Below are 14,650 nucleotides of genomic sequence, written 5' to 3' on the forward strand. Positions count from 1 at the left end.
GCACTGTACCAGCTACTAGGAAGAAAATTAACTGTATCCCTGCCGAAACCAGGACACAAGCTAAGCATTAAAAACACATTTTACTGCTCCTTTTAAATTTTCTGTCTCTGTTTTGAGGTAGCAGTGAAAATTCAGCCATTTCCTCTAGGATGTGCTGCTGGTTGTATACGAGAACTGATGTTTCTACCTATTACGGGTCTATAAGACCAGTGTGTTAAAAATAAGACAAACCCCAACACCTGCATTTTTCAAGCTGTTAGAGATAGGCATGGGCTTGGCTGCTTGTCCGCATAGCAATGGCAAGATTTATAACTCTTCTGTCTGCTTATCTGAGAGCATGCAGTGCATTCCTCAATTTGATTATTAATAAGGCTATCCTGAATACAAGGTACAACAGCAGTAAAGAACAGCCTGCTTGGGAGGGAACAATATGACTCAGTATGCTATAACAGCTTCTGGAAACTACTATCCCTTTATAACTGAGTATACCCGAAGTGGAAAGCCAATCCTTTGTATTAATTTCCTTTCCATTTTATAAAAAAATACAGTGTAATTTGTGGCTTGTCTCCCAGTATTAAGCCAGTGAATTCACACAACATTTTCTTTAAAAATACTCACAGTGGGTTTTTTTTGTTGTTATTTACGTATTCAGTAACAAATATAGGAACATAACAGTAAGGCCAAGGCAGTTTAAAGTTACCAAATGAGTTTCTACTTGCATCTTATGCAACAGTGCAGAAAGCACCCTTTAAAACTTCCCATTCCTGTCAATGTCTGAACTCATTTATGTGCCTTTGCTGAGCATCCTGAAAATATCTGAGGCACAGACTTCCCCGTACACTTAAAAGGGCTCTCATCTGGAGAATGAGGACCTGTTTTGTGACTATGTTCTGACATTCAGAATGCAGACATATGTCTGCCTGAGCTCCTGCTCTGCTTAGCCTGTGAGTTCAATTTAAACTGCTTAGATGTTCAATTAAAAAATGGTGGTGCCCTGTGTGCAGTATTAGGTTGGCCAAAGCTAGCAGCTGTTATTCACTACGGAGGAGCCTGGCATTTTCAGTCATTTTGCATATTAGTAGGACATGGTGCACTTTGAGAACCTGTTGATTTGAGTCTCTTCTTAGTGTGAAGGTTAAGATGAACCTACACCTGCCAGATCCAAAATATTTACTTATGGGATGTTCCTCCCCCGCTGCTTGAGCAGACAGATACAAAAGTCGCATAAAACTGAAATGAAAGGAGCCTAGTGGAAGTTTGACATCCTACAGGTTAGAAAACAGCTAGGAAACTGCAAATACATGGTCTAATCTATATTCCTCTAGGGTTCTTATTTTTAATTCAGTGTCTATCTAGTGTAAAATATGAAAATATTCAGGAGCAGGAATCAGTAGCTGTTATCCTTCCTCTTAGTAAAATGTCCTAATCATATGACAACAGAAACAGGTTATTCTACTGTTTTCCTTAGGAATGGAAATTTACCCTGAGGCAGACAGACCATATGCTGCCAGCTTTGCAGGGGATACATTTATCACAGGGACAGAGAATGTGTGAGTGAGGGAAGAAACCAGTGAATAGTGCACGTGGGAAATTGCACGTCATTGCTACTCACAAGAGACTTTGTCGTCTTCATAAAATTATCCTACTATGTGAGGGACTGTCACTACCATTAGGAATTACCTAGATATGAGAGGTCAAAATCCATTTTTGTTTTTATTTTATCTTATGCTGAGAGTAGTGGCAGCATCTTTGACAAGGAATTCCCCACCTCAAGAATTTAGAAATGAGCAGAATGAAAAATACAGGCATAAAGAAGGAAGTTTGTATTGAGCTTCAGACACATTGAAATTAAAGAAGAAATCTTCCAGTGTAAAAATTTCAGGGAGAAAAAGAGATATTTTAATGCTTATTTCTCTTTATGAATCCATTGTAACTTAGAATATAGTCTTTTTTTTTTTAATAACTGTTTGTGTGATACTGGTTTATTCAAATACATTTGAATAACTGCTTTCCAGATGCCTTAGGAAAGCCTATAAAATCTATCTTAATTTTCATTATGTTCATGGAAACCACTTTTTATTTTTATTGTCTCTTAATATCTATACTTATCATTTATTCACTAATTTTTAGCTCTCTGCAGCAATTTTTAAATATTTTCCCAAAATCAAAATAGGATCCTCTTATATGTCACAGTTGGATTTATAATGTTTAGATGCTGTAAGTCTTAAGCAGCACAAAATCTTTTCTATCAGACTATGTTTTCCTCAGCAGAGCACTTCACTAATTTCAAAAGCGGTAGGTTGTCTTTCATGTTACTATCACATTACTGTGCAAATAAACATGGTCATTTTTTTTAGTTTTAAAGTGTACTAGGCCTATATTTACCTGAACGTTATCCAAGTTTCTTTTGCTTTAGCTTCTGAAGTATTGTTAATATTGGTTACTGATTACATCTATGTTCTATGCTCAATCAGTTTGGATCTTTTCCCTAGGTATCTACATTTTTCTTAAGCATCTGCCTCTCCCATCAGTACCTCATTCCCACTTTTAAATGACTAAAGTTTAAATAATTATTAGTCACATTTCATCTCAGTGGTTAGTGCTTGTGCTTTTAAATTAATATTATTTGAGCATCTGCCCCTAGGGGTCTCACCAGGGCTCATCTGCAGGAAAAAAGTTAACAGGTTGGAAGAGGCAGGAGGTTTGCAAAACTGAAAAGCCTTTTCGTATTTATTAGTATGAGAAAGGGAAAGAGTTGATAACTAAATACACATTCTTTTTGCTTTAGAAATGGTTTATCTACTTGGCTGCTCAACAAGACTGTTTACAAACTGACTGTACTTTGCAAATTTCGGTCTGACTCAGTTCCTGTACATTCAGATTCTGAGAACTTCTTGCTGAGAAAGTAGTGGAGTGTTGAATAAATTTTTTTAGACAATACAAAGCCAGGTAGCACCATTACTTTGGAAATGAATAAGTACAAGCTAGGAGAAGGCAAATGAAAAACATTTCTTGCACAGATACAATGTCTGGCTTGTAATTAGTGGTCCTCAGGTGATGGCCATTGGCCGTCCATTAGTATTGACAGATACTGTTAGCATGAGGACCAAAGAGACCATGTGGATGCTGATTGTTTTTCTGAGTCACTCCATGTCACCATAGTAAGGACATATCTTCAAATTACTGTTATTGTCACTGTATCCTTGGCCTTTCCAGACCCAAGAATAAATGATGTTACCCCAAAGTATGTATAAATTTACATTTCATGGGCAATGATATCTTATTAATGAGAAAAGAACAGCTGAAGCACAGCACTGTTTCACAAACTTACTTACTACATTTAACATTAAGGCTGGCTCAGAAGTATTCTAGAAATTGCCTATCATTTGGGGCATGTCCTACTCTGGCAGTACGCTTTGTCTGGGGATGCTTTCATTGCATAACAGAGCTTATGCAGGGTGTAGTTGCTTAGATTCCTGTATTTGCTGAGAATGAGGTTAGCATGTACATGCGGCTCAGTGCAAAAGAGCAAAATTTGAACCCTTTGCTCAACATATTTATCAGTTCAGGCACACAGTCATGCTAAAATGTCTATACATCTTCATTTTTGGAGGCAGTTTGGAGCATCCTAGTTCCATGCTCCGTTATATGTTGCATTTCCAGTGAACTCTCCAGTTCATTTTTGCTGTATCATAAGTCTAGAACAGTAGAAAACAAGAAACCAGAAATCTCCCTCTGCCCTGCCACACACACATAGGTGGTGGTTGATCTGGAAGGGGTAAATGTCATCATTTCAAGTTTAACTATGTAAAATAATAATTATATATTCTTCATCCCTCTCCTATTTTGCTTCTAAATAGTGTGGTTAGTTTATATTGCCACACTCTTTTTATTCACAATAGTAAAATGAATGTTATATGGGAAAAAAAGAACAGGTTTTCTCTAAGGTAAGTTTGATTTGTTGCTGGGTTATTTACGGTTTGACCCAAACCTCACCAAAATAATGAGATAATTTAATAAGTTGCACTGTATCAGGTTTATTAAGTTAAAAATTTCAGGCTGATGAATCTTTTCCCAAACTGATGATTAAAGATGTTCTTGTATGCCATTTTGGCTTACTAGTGGTTTGTTTTTTTCTTTCTTCTTTCTCCTACTACCAGGAGGCATTTTTGAGTGTGTGGAATCTGGTCCAATGGGAGCAGAAGAATTAGCCTTCAGATTTGCTGTGAACACAATCAACAGAAACCGAACTCTTCTGCCAAACACCACATTAACATATGACACCCAAAAGATAAATCTCTATGACAGTTTTGAAGCATCCAAAAAAGGTATCCTTTTGCATATTTAATTTTTTTAATGAGCAACTAAGACTCAGTTTACCTACCTCAAAAAATGTCTGTCCAGGAAAGCCATATGCAATGAGACTGTACAGGTTTGTGGCTGACATCAAAGAACTCCTTTAAAGACCACCCCTTGAAGGCTGTAATGGTAACTGCTTGAAAATTACATTGTCACCTTTGTCCCACTGCCCCTGTCTAAAAGCTATTTCTTTAAATATTTAAAAACTGAAATAAATTTTTCTGAGCTTTGTGACTAGGGTGTTTTTGAGACCAGTACCTTTGGAGTGAGAAAACACAGTCTCCAGAATTTGTCCTGGAAAATGCCAAGTGCCCCCAAATTCTAGTGACTCTGGAAGAAGGCTCCAATTCAATTTTAAGCATTCAATCACTTTAAGTACATCTCCACAAACACCTTTAGCATATGAATGTCTCACATAGTTAATCAGGTGTGGGCTTCAAAGGGGAACAAGTAGTTGTAATTTTGTGCATCTTATGTCAACAAGGCATAAAAATAAGCCTAATTATTAAGTCTGTGCTTAAGAATATTGCTAACAGGTGAATGTCTAGGTCTGAGTTCAGCAGTTTTCTCCTAACTATAAATGATTTGTTTAAAGAAAAATTAAAAGTTAAAAATAATTTTGAACATTTGTTAAATTTTCAAATCTTTGTCACAAAAATTGAAGTTTTCAGATTGCTTTACATTCAAGTCTATGACAATAGATGCAAGTTGTACTGCATCGTTGCCATATCCTAGAAAGTACAAACCCCAACAAGTTCAATATGCATTTATAGGAGAAAATACAAAGCCTGGTGTCAGAACTCAGTAGGACTGAATTTTGCACTGTATTACATGTTCTTTAAAAACAATTTTTTTATAAATTGAAGAGCCAATTTCATATGAATGTTATCCTTAACAACAAAATAAAAAGGCTAAAAGAATCAGAGGTCAACTTGTATTTCTTATGACAGGTTTCTAGTCTAAATCTGCCAAGTGATCCGGTCCCAACATGCCACTCCCAAGTGTTGAAGACTGAAAGCTTTACACAATAAGAGATTTTTGGTGTTATAGTGGGCTAAGATGAATAAAAACATTTGATGCCACATTAGAAATGCTACACAGGGGAAAGCTGCTGTGTCAGGATGAATGTACATGAAGTGCATCTTAAAAGTGGAATATAATACTGATTAAAAAATTCAGTTTAGAAATTATGAGAATTTTTTTTTTCTTTTTTGCTGTAACATACAGAGTTAATCTTGCTAACCTGTTTTATCTGTTTATTTGCTAAATAAACAATTCTAATATAGGTTGTTGCTGCTAGGTATGAAAATAGACAGTATCCATATTTGTACAGAAATACACACAGTTTGGTCATTGCAAGACACTTTGTTTTATGAAAAATATTATGGGCTAAATATTTATGCCTAGCAAGATGGTTTCTTTGCAGAGGACAGTGTGTGGAAGAAGAAAGAGGCAAACAACACTTTTAACAAAGTATTTTTGAGTTGTTATTCTGGTCTTTTGGATGATGGATTAAAGCAGGTTCTGAGAGAGACTACTCTTTCCATCTCGGCCAACAGTGAATAAATGGGCTGATCCTTAATTCTGGCCCGTTCTTTCTCCTTTCCTCTTCATCTTCCAAATTCAACAGCTTCCTGACTCCAGCACACACTGTCCTGTGAAATTTAATGGGACAGTTTCTCTCCATTCCTGAGGGAGGATGTAGAGAAAAGAGAAATTTGTTCTGCGATCCTTAATTCTTTAAGCCTTTCCTGAGACAATACAACTACTTTTAGTCCTTACTTGGGGTTTTCTTGAAGGTGCAAGCTAGCCCTAATACTATGTTGCTAATTCTTGATAGACTATAATAGCTGAAGTTAGAATGGCAACATGCCATTAATTGGATATATTGAATAGATTGTACATATTCATTGTTCCCACTTGCATCTTGGGTGAGAATGCAACTCTCTATTTGTAACTGTTCAGGCTGTATCAAAATCTGTGTAATCTTCCAGTGCTTCATCAATTCACAATACAGCCAACTACATTTGTGCTGACAGGTGCTTTAGTTCAGAATCAAAGGCTAAAGGTTAACATAAAATGGTTTATTTTATTATGATGGCTCCAAAGCAGAGTTTTAACAATGATGTTTCAGCATTTGACTCATTTTGTAGTTCATGATTATGTCCATTAGTGAGCAGGCAGGCGCTGCATCAAAAATAGCCTGTTTAGACCTCTTAGTAACACATACTTCTGAAGTTGTATACAGATAAAATATTAATGTGTTTTTAAAGGTACTATATGAAAGAACAACCTGAAGGCAAGACAATATTTCCAAGATACTGTTTCAGTAAAGAATAATGTAAATGCAAACAAAAAATCCCTCAATGCACTAGAAAAATTGGTATGCGTCTGATAGAGCCAGTGCCATATTAAATCACGTGTGAAAGCATTGCATTATTCAAATCTCAGAAACAGGAAAAAAAAAGCCCATTGAAAAGCCATCTGGTAGCTATTGCTGTTGTTAGTGATCCCATTTACTGACATTTGCATAAAGCTTGTTGATTACTCTTAGGAAGGGCAATATTAGCATAAATGTTTTTTTATCAAGCTAGTCATTTAGGCCCTGATCCGATGCTCAGAAATGCAATAGAGATCCTGTGTGTATATGAGAAGTTCATTTAAACCACTGGTGCTCTGCAGCAATAAAAAGGTGTGCCAGCATAGTTTCTGGAATGCACTTGAAAGACTTAGCAATATTTTCATCATGTTGAAAAGGATGTGCAGAATAAACCGATTAATTTTGACTTGCTGAGAAAAGTAATGCAGCAAGATGTATTTCTACTGCTTGTTTCCTCAGCTGTCAGGAACATTGACGGTGGAGTAACACTATTAATTAATCAAACCTCATACAAACACTCGCATCTAGATTGGATTAGGGAGATACTTTTCATTACTTCTCTCTACCAAATAGGAGGTTTTCTTAGAAGACAGAATCTGTTGTTTTTCAGAACTGTATACTCATAAAGGTTATGTCTATGTTAGTGATCTAAACAGGAACAGGGCATGGGCTGAAACACCGGTCTGCAGTATTGACTAATTTTCCTGCCTTCTTTTTGGCATGTCCCAGCTAATATTCTACAAGATAATACTGGAGCATACTGTGGGAGATAACACAGACCAGACTGCTAATGCACAGTATAGGTAGGGACACCCTATATTGGAAAGAGGAGAGCTAGGCCACTTAATGCAGCAGTATTGTATCAGCGACTCTCAGGGCCAGTTTTATCTACTAATATAAATGTAGCAAAACTGAGTATTTCCAGTGTTTAAGAAGGGACACTGAATTTTTTTCATTAGCGGCAATTTAATTTTCTTTTAGGGAAAATGTTGACCTTTAAATTTTGCTAGTCAACGTGCCTACTTTTCAGATACAGAAATTCAAATGTCCATTTCAATGAAATTAATAATTTGCCTGATATTTAACTAGAATCTACTTAACATGTACAATTTCTGAGTAATTACGATCTCAGTAGAAATAGCGTTGATTGATTGAGGAAGAAGTTAATGCTTAAACAGCCTAGGTTAGAATACTGTCCCATATGGCCCTTTTCCAAATGTAAGATGCAGCTGAGCAAAAATCTCGTCAGTGCATTTTAAAAGATACACAACTGCTGGCCTTTGTGACTTCCACTGACATAGAAGTGTTTATTAAATGTAGCTGAGCGCTATTTCGATGTTACGTGTTGCTATTCATCAGCTCATAGTGAAAGCTTAGAAATGTATTCTGAAGTTGAAATCTGTGTAAGTGAAAGCGTTACACAAGAAGGGAGCTCTGTCAGCAATAAAGTCATATTTCATGGAGTGCCTTTTATTTAATATGAATTGTGCAATACCTTCTGGCACACTGCCTTCTTTCCTCTCATCATTGACAGACTTCTGTCTCCTCTTCAGCCTGTGATCAGCTGTCCCTTGGGGTGGCTGCCATCTTCGGACCATCCCATAGCTCCTCAGCTAATGCTGTGCAATCCATCTGCAACGCTTTGGGTGTTCCACATATCCAGACCCGCTGGAAACATCAGGTGTCAGACAACAAGGACTCCTTCTATGTCAGCCTCTATCCAGATTTCTCTTCACTCAGCCGTGCCATCCTTGACCTTGTGCAGTTCTTCAAGTGGAAAACAGTTACTGTTGTTTATGATGACAGCACTGGTAAGGCTAAAGCATTAGACTATGTGCAGATATATTCACATGTACAAAGAGAGGGAGCAGGGGTGTCACTATTCATATTTCTTAATTTAAGAAACCTTAACTAAATTATAAGAATTTCTATTGGCAAGGTAGTGTATAACAAATAATGTGGATTTATTAGCATAAGTATTCTCTTAAGTATGCTTCAGTTGCTGAATTTGTGTGTTTGAGCTCACAGCTGTCAATAAATCAGTCACGCTCTATCTGTGTTTTCTGCAGTGTCTTAAGAGTTGCTAACAGCTACGTCTTTTCATTTTATTTAAAACTTAAATTTTGAAGAAAAATATGGTAACTTGAAAGATGTACTAGTATGCCCGGTGAAATAGAAGACCTAAATTCTAGTGCTGCTTCTGGCATTAGTTAAGTCAGAAAACAGGTGCCATATTTGTTTGGAATTTCAGTATCTGCTTTTTCAGAGAGAATTGCAAAAGGAGCCCTGGTTTTAGCTGCTAGGAATTGAAACCAAAGGAAGTCAGGAGGCTTGTTTTGCAGATGAGTTACATGAATTAAAAATGAACTCCTGACTTTCCAGCGGAAATATACTAGTTTGCTACCTTTCCATTACCTCACCCTAAAATTTGTTTTGCTTTGGCAGTGATATCTTTGAAAAATGCTTAAAAAACTTAAGTTTGATTTGAGGTCTATTTAGTGGCGGTCAGAACTAAGACCTTGGTAAGAGGAAAACCTGACTGTAATGGAAGATACAAGGAAGGTACTTAGCCAAACGAGATATATTTAATATTCTTGGAAATGTTGCTAACTTCTTTCATACTGGTTGAACTGTCATTGGCAAGAAAAGAGCATGGTGAACCTCAAACCCTTCTCATGGTTCAGTGAACTGGAAGATTGTTGATACCCTTGTTACACAATGTACTACCTATCTAAATCTGAAATAAAAAATTAAGATCAAGAAACAACGTGTTACATGTGAGGCTACCTGTAGTGAACACTAACTGCTAGATAAACAGCAGTTACAGCAGGACAGAATGCCTGCTTACTATTTAAGTTCAAATAAGATGTATGTATAGCTATCAAAAGGTAAGAAGGGAACAGAGATGGCAGAGCATAAAAATATTTATAACTGATTTTTTTCTTCATGCCTTTTAAAAAAATGCAAGGCAATGAAGTTAAGAGGCTGCCTCCCTAAAAGTTTGTTGGCTGATGTCACCAAAAGCCTCAGGTAGTCAAACTTCTGATTTCAAGTTTATCTTTACAGACTTAAGGCAAGAAATATGTAGCTTGTTTATTAATGTTTTTTGATATTTTTTGTATTACTGTTTTGAAATAGGACAGGAAGTGAAAAAGCCTCAAATTTTAATGAAATGATGATTGAAAAAGTGGTTCAGTGAAACAGTTATAGACTTAGGTTTACATAAATTGGAAATATTTCACTTTGCTTTAAATTGTTTTAAATTTTTACTATATTTTTACAATAAACAGGTTACCTGTTAAAACAGGCCTTTCAGTTAGGTAAGTCAGATGTTTTAACACTTTGAAACTGCTTTGCTCAATATTTTCAAGAAATTTTCTCCCCTTCCACAAAAAAAAAAAAACACCACCAAAAGAAATATTTCATGTTTAATAAGCTCTCTAAATTCCATGTTTTCTGAAAGAGATATGTTGTTAACAGTCATGCTAGACCTGATCTTTTCATAAAGTATGTTTTGAAGTCAGGATGTAAATAGAAATAGGAAGGAAGATGGAAAAGAAGTGTTTCATGTGTGTGTTGTGATCTACTTGATCTACCTGTGACTACTGTAAATATTTAAGAGAAAGAAAGAACATGAGCTCTTTTTAAATAAATTTTTTAATAAATTTGACAATGAATAAGGAGATTCAGGTATTTAGTTTATTTAAAATGCATAAAGAATTATTTCAGGAAATATTCACTTTAAATTTATATTTCTTTCTGGAGTGGCTAGACCCTTCATAGAATCATAGAATCATTGAGGTTGGAAAAGACCTCTAAGATCATCGAGTCCAACCATCGACCCACCACCACCATGCCCACTAAACCATGTCCCTAAGCGCCTCATCTACTCGTCTTTTAAATACTTCCAGGGATGGGGACTCAACCACTTCCCTGGGCAGCCTCTTCCAATGTTTAACCACTCTTTCAGTAAAGACATTTTTCCTCACATCCAATCTAAACCTCCCCTGGCGCAACTTCATACTTCATATTATGATACTGGTTGTTCCTGCTGATAAACAGTAACCCCAGCTACAACATCTTTTTTTCTTGAAATCTGTTGCTGTCTGAAGAGACAGAAAAAAGAATCAGTTTTAAAAAGGTAATCCTCTCTTTTTTTGTGGCATTTGCTGTACGTAAATGTAAATTGTACTTTTTTAAGACTGTCAGTTTCTCTTTGTTAGTAGCATCTCCTATGGATAATTCAAAGACTTCAAAAGCAGGACACAATGCTGGGAAGTCCACAGCATCCCTTGCCTTTGAAGTACATACAGGAACAACTCTTAGCTATGAGAAACTGTCAGTCTTAAAGAAGCAGAGTTTAAATCTTGTTAGAGCTCAACTGCAAACTGGTGTTTTTTGAGGCAAGGGGTGGGGCAAGAGGAAACTTTTGAAAGGAAGTAGTTACTTCAGCTGAGGAAGAGGTTATCTCCTGCTACGGGATAAGATAAATATTCAGTTGTGAACCTAGGGCTGAAGCTGAATATGATAGTTTCAGCTAATATTTAGAAACTGTGTTGTAAGGCTCCTTGTGCCACTTAAGACTTAATTTCAAATCCATTAAAATGAAGGCAACAAAGACAAAACATTCATCACTGTTTATATGTTTCTTCAATTTGGTCAGTGATTCCTTAATGTAAGATGGATATCGTTCTTATTTCCCCCTCCTCTGTTTCTTTTTTAATCACCCACATTTTACTCTCCTTTACTGAAAAGTTGTTTAGGCTGATAATGTATGCCTTATTTTATAATTTTAGTGTTATGGATTTCCTTTATCTGAATGGACAATTCCCAAAAGTACACCCTGGTCAAGACAATCATAGGTTGATATAGCAGTTACAGTGATCTTTTTTTTTTTAATTGCTAAAATTAATATTTTTGGGGGACAAATTTACTTTATGTATTTCTATTATTACAAAGTATGGATACAAGGGGAGATGATACTTTTATTATAGACAGGAAGAAAAGGTAGAAAACATGCATAAACTATGTCTGGATTCATTGCAAGATAAATTATGGGGAGTTGCCCATATGCCAAAATCCTGGAAGATTGTAGGTCCATTCTGAGGGAAAGTATGATTTTTTTTTTTTTTTTAATTTTCAAAAATGTCTTTATATCTTAATTGTTAGGGCTCAGTTTTATGAATTCTCTAAGGAATTGTTAAAGTTCTACTTCTCTAATAAAGGAAAGATACCTCACCCACTTCAAAGCATTCTAATAACAGTTGTGTCCATGTTCTTCATTCCTTCAGTAAGGGATATGTCTTCTTGAGTAAACACAAATGGAAAAAGCTGTGTGGTTATTTGACACTCTGCAGTCAGTAAAAGCCCATGTTATCTCTAGTGTCATTCCCAGGAATGCACTGGAGACTGATAGTTCAAGCACACACTTCAGCTGCTTCTTGACAGCACCATTGTGTCCGATTGTATGTAATCCCCCCTGCTCCTATCTTATAGGAAGGAAAGCCAGTTATGTGACTCTAATAGATAGCAGAGCATTTTCCTGATGCTAAATGAGGCACTCTACATAAGCGTAGACGCAGTCTTCCATAGTGTTTTTGTGTGCCTTTCAATCCTTACTGTAGCTGCCTTCACAACATCCATATGATGAGATGTGCAAAATGGACTGCCATGACTTGTATTTGATCTGGATCCAATCTGATCTGAGATTGTGTGGTATGAAGGTGGTAAGGAGGAAGTCAGTCCATGTTTAGAGCCCAGCTTGAAATAAGAGAGAAATTTGGAATCCCAGACTCCCTTTGCAATAATGAACATCTGCACATCTAAAAGTACCACAAAGAAAAGCCATTACTGGGTTGTCTCCCTCATTGAAGTATTCTCCCTGTATTCTCTGTGGAGGAATAGCTGTACATCTTGCTACTAATTTGAGAAAAGACATAAAGAAGTTGCTTTTCATGCACTATGGGTAGCACCTAGATCCTGTCCCCAACCCTCCCCAGCTTTATGATGCAGAAATGGCTAAGTCAGAGAAGATTAATCTACAGAGTCTGGCTATTGCTCCTCATGTCAGTCTGGACCTCAGAATACTGGGTTGTTTTTTGTGCTGATCAGACCTGCCTCACGTGCTCAGGAGCCCGTAATGAGGAAAGCAGCATAAGTTGGCATGGGAGAAAATGGAGGTTGTGTCATGCTGAAATAGGGACAGAGATGCTTCTAAAGGGATATGATCAATAACACTGGCGAGAGCAAAGATCAGGTTGAATACAGCGTGATAAGGAAGAGTCAAGACTCTACAAATAGGATGAAGTAGATGAATAAACTACAAAGGTTAATTCTATCTTGTCTCAGTAAGATGAGATGCAGTCTGTTACAGTGGGGATAAGGTAACAGAAATAAAAATGAACATAGAACGGGAAAAGGTTTTAATATAATAAAGCCTTCTGCCCTGGTAGTATTTTATGGAGGAGGCATTGTGACAGTAGGTAGATGAGTCTGCTCTTTCAGGGAAGAAAAAAATGTGAGTTCTTTTTCTGTGTATCTGTGTTTGAGTACCCCTGCACCTGACTTTTTTGCATTAAATAATAGCTATATTCTGCTTCCTTCTATGATTTAGTTTCTCCCTTTATTTTAGCTCTCAAGACTATTTTTTTAAATGTAGTCCATCTGTTGTACAGACAAAAAAATTGGAATGAGGCTGTAGAACACTTTTCTTGCTCGTCTGATGAGAAGTATTGCTTCCTGTGATCATTCTAAAAGGCAAAGTATATTCCTTTTAACTAGAGTTTCCCATTAAAAAAAAACCCTAGCAGGATGTAATGAGAGGTTGGTTAGTTTTGGGTTTTTTTCCTTAAAGTAATTTATGTTCTCTTTGTTAATTAAATATCACTAAACTGTCCCTGGATACTAATTAAGTCCTTTCAGATTTACAGATTTGCTACAGTCAATTGTCTTTAAGAAAGAAAAGTGGAAAAATGGCAGTGTGTTCATCAGCTGCATGTCCTAATGGTTTTAATTGGTCTCAAAACAGTAACTTAATTTCAAGCACATATTCTAATCGCTGTGCTAGAGAAAACAGACTAGATAAATTCTAAATAATTTGTGAATCTCAGAGAATTCCAAAACAAAGAATACATGAACAGTTAGATGCTGGGGCCTTTAAATTATAGTGGCACTTGTATTGCCAACTAACGCTTTATGCAGAACAAGTTGATATAAACAGGGTTCTGGGTTTTTTTCTTAATTAACATTTGTTTTGGTCTTGGGTGAATGAGTATAAACACCAAAAATCTGTTGCATCCATGAACAGAAGCGGAAGTAAAAGCTGGAAAAAATGACTTCAGAAATAAAATTTTTTTGTGTTCGTCTTCAGTATTGAATCCTGTGCTTTAATGCAAATGAAGGAAAAAGAAAGATGCCATTTTGTTGATATTTTTACTGTAGTATACAGGTTGCATTGATTTGTAGATAAAACTACAGTTTCTTTCTTGGGACCAGTATTAAAATTCACATTATCTTATTCCCGCTGTATTTAGCATTGTTGTGGCCTCACCTCGACTATTGCGTGCAGTTCTGGGCCCCACAATTTAAAAAGAATGTCTAGGTACTTTAATGTGTCCAGAGTAGGGCAATAAAGCTGGTGAAAGGGCTGGAAGGCATGATGCCCTATGAGGAGTGGCTGAAGACACTGGGTTTGGCTAGTTTGGAGAAAAGGAGGCTGAGGGGTGACCTTATGGCTCTCTACAGCTTCCTGAGGAGGGGAAGTGCAGAGGGAAGTGATGATGTCTTCTCTCTGGTATCCAGTGACAGGACATGTGGGAATGGCTCAAAGCTGCACCAGGGGAGGTTTAGACTGGACATTAGGAATAATTTCTTTACCAAGAGGGTGGTCAAACACTGGAACAGGCTTCCTAG

The 14,650-nt window shown here is 36.6% G+C and overlaps 1 protein-coding gene across 1 annotated transcript in view; it reads left to right on the forward strand.

Annotated features, from left to right (window-relative positions):
• The window catches only part of GRIK2 (glutamate ionotropic receptor kainate type subunit 2), a 454,779-nt gene that overhangs the window by 142,164 nt on the left and 297,965 nt on the right, over positions 1-14,650 (forward strand). The window contains exons 2-3 of the mRNA XM_009285010.2: positions 4,161-4,328; positions 8,293-8,550. Of these exons, the coding sequence (XP_009283285.1) occupies positions 4,161-4,328; positions 8,293-8,550 (426 nt within the window). The remainder of the gene's footprint in view (positions 1-4,160; positions 4,329-8,292; positions 8,551-14,650) is intronic.

The sequence above is a fragment of the Aptenodytes forsteri genome, unplaced genomic scaffold (assembly GCF_000699145.1).
Source record: "Aptenodytes forsteri isolate BGI_AS27 unplaced genomic scaffold, ASM69914v1 Scaffold171, whole genome shotgun sequence".
Lineage (NCBI taxonomy): Eukaryota > Metazoa > Chordata > Aves > Sphenisciformes > Spheniscidae > Aptenodytes > Aptenodytes forsteri.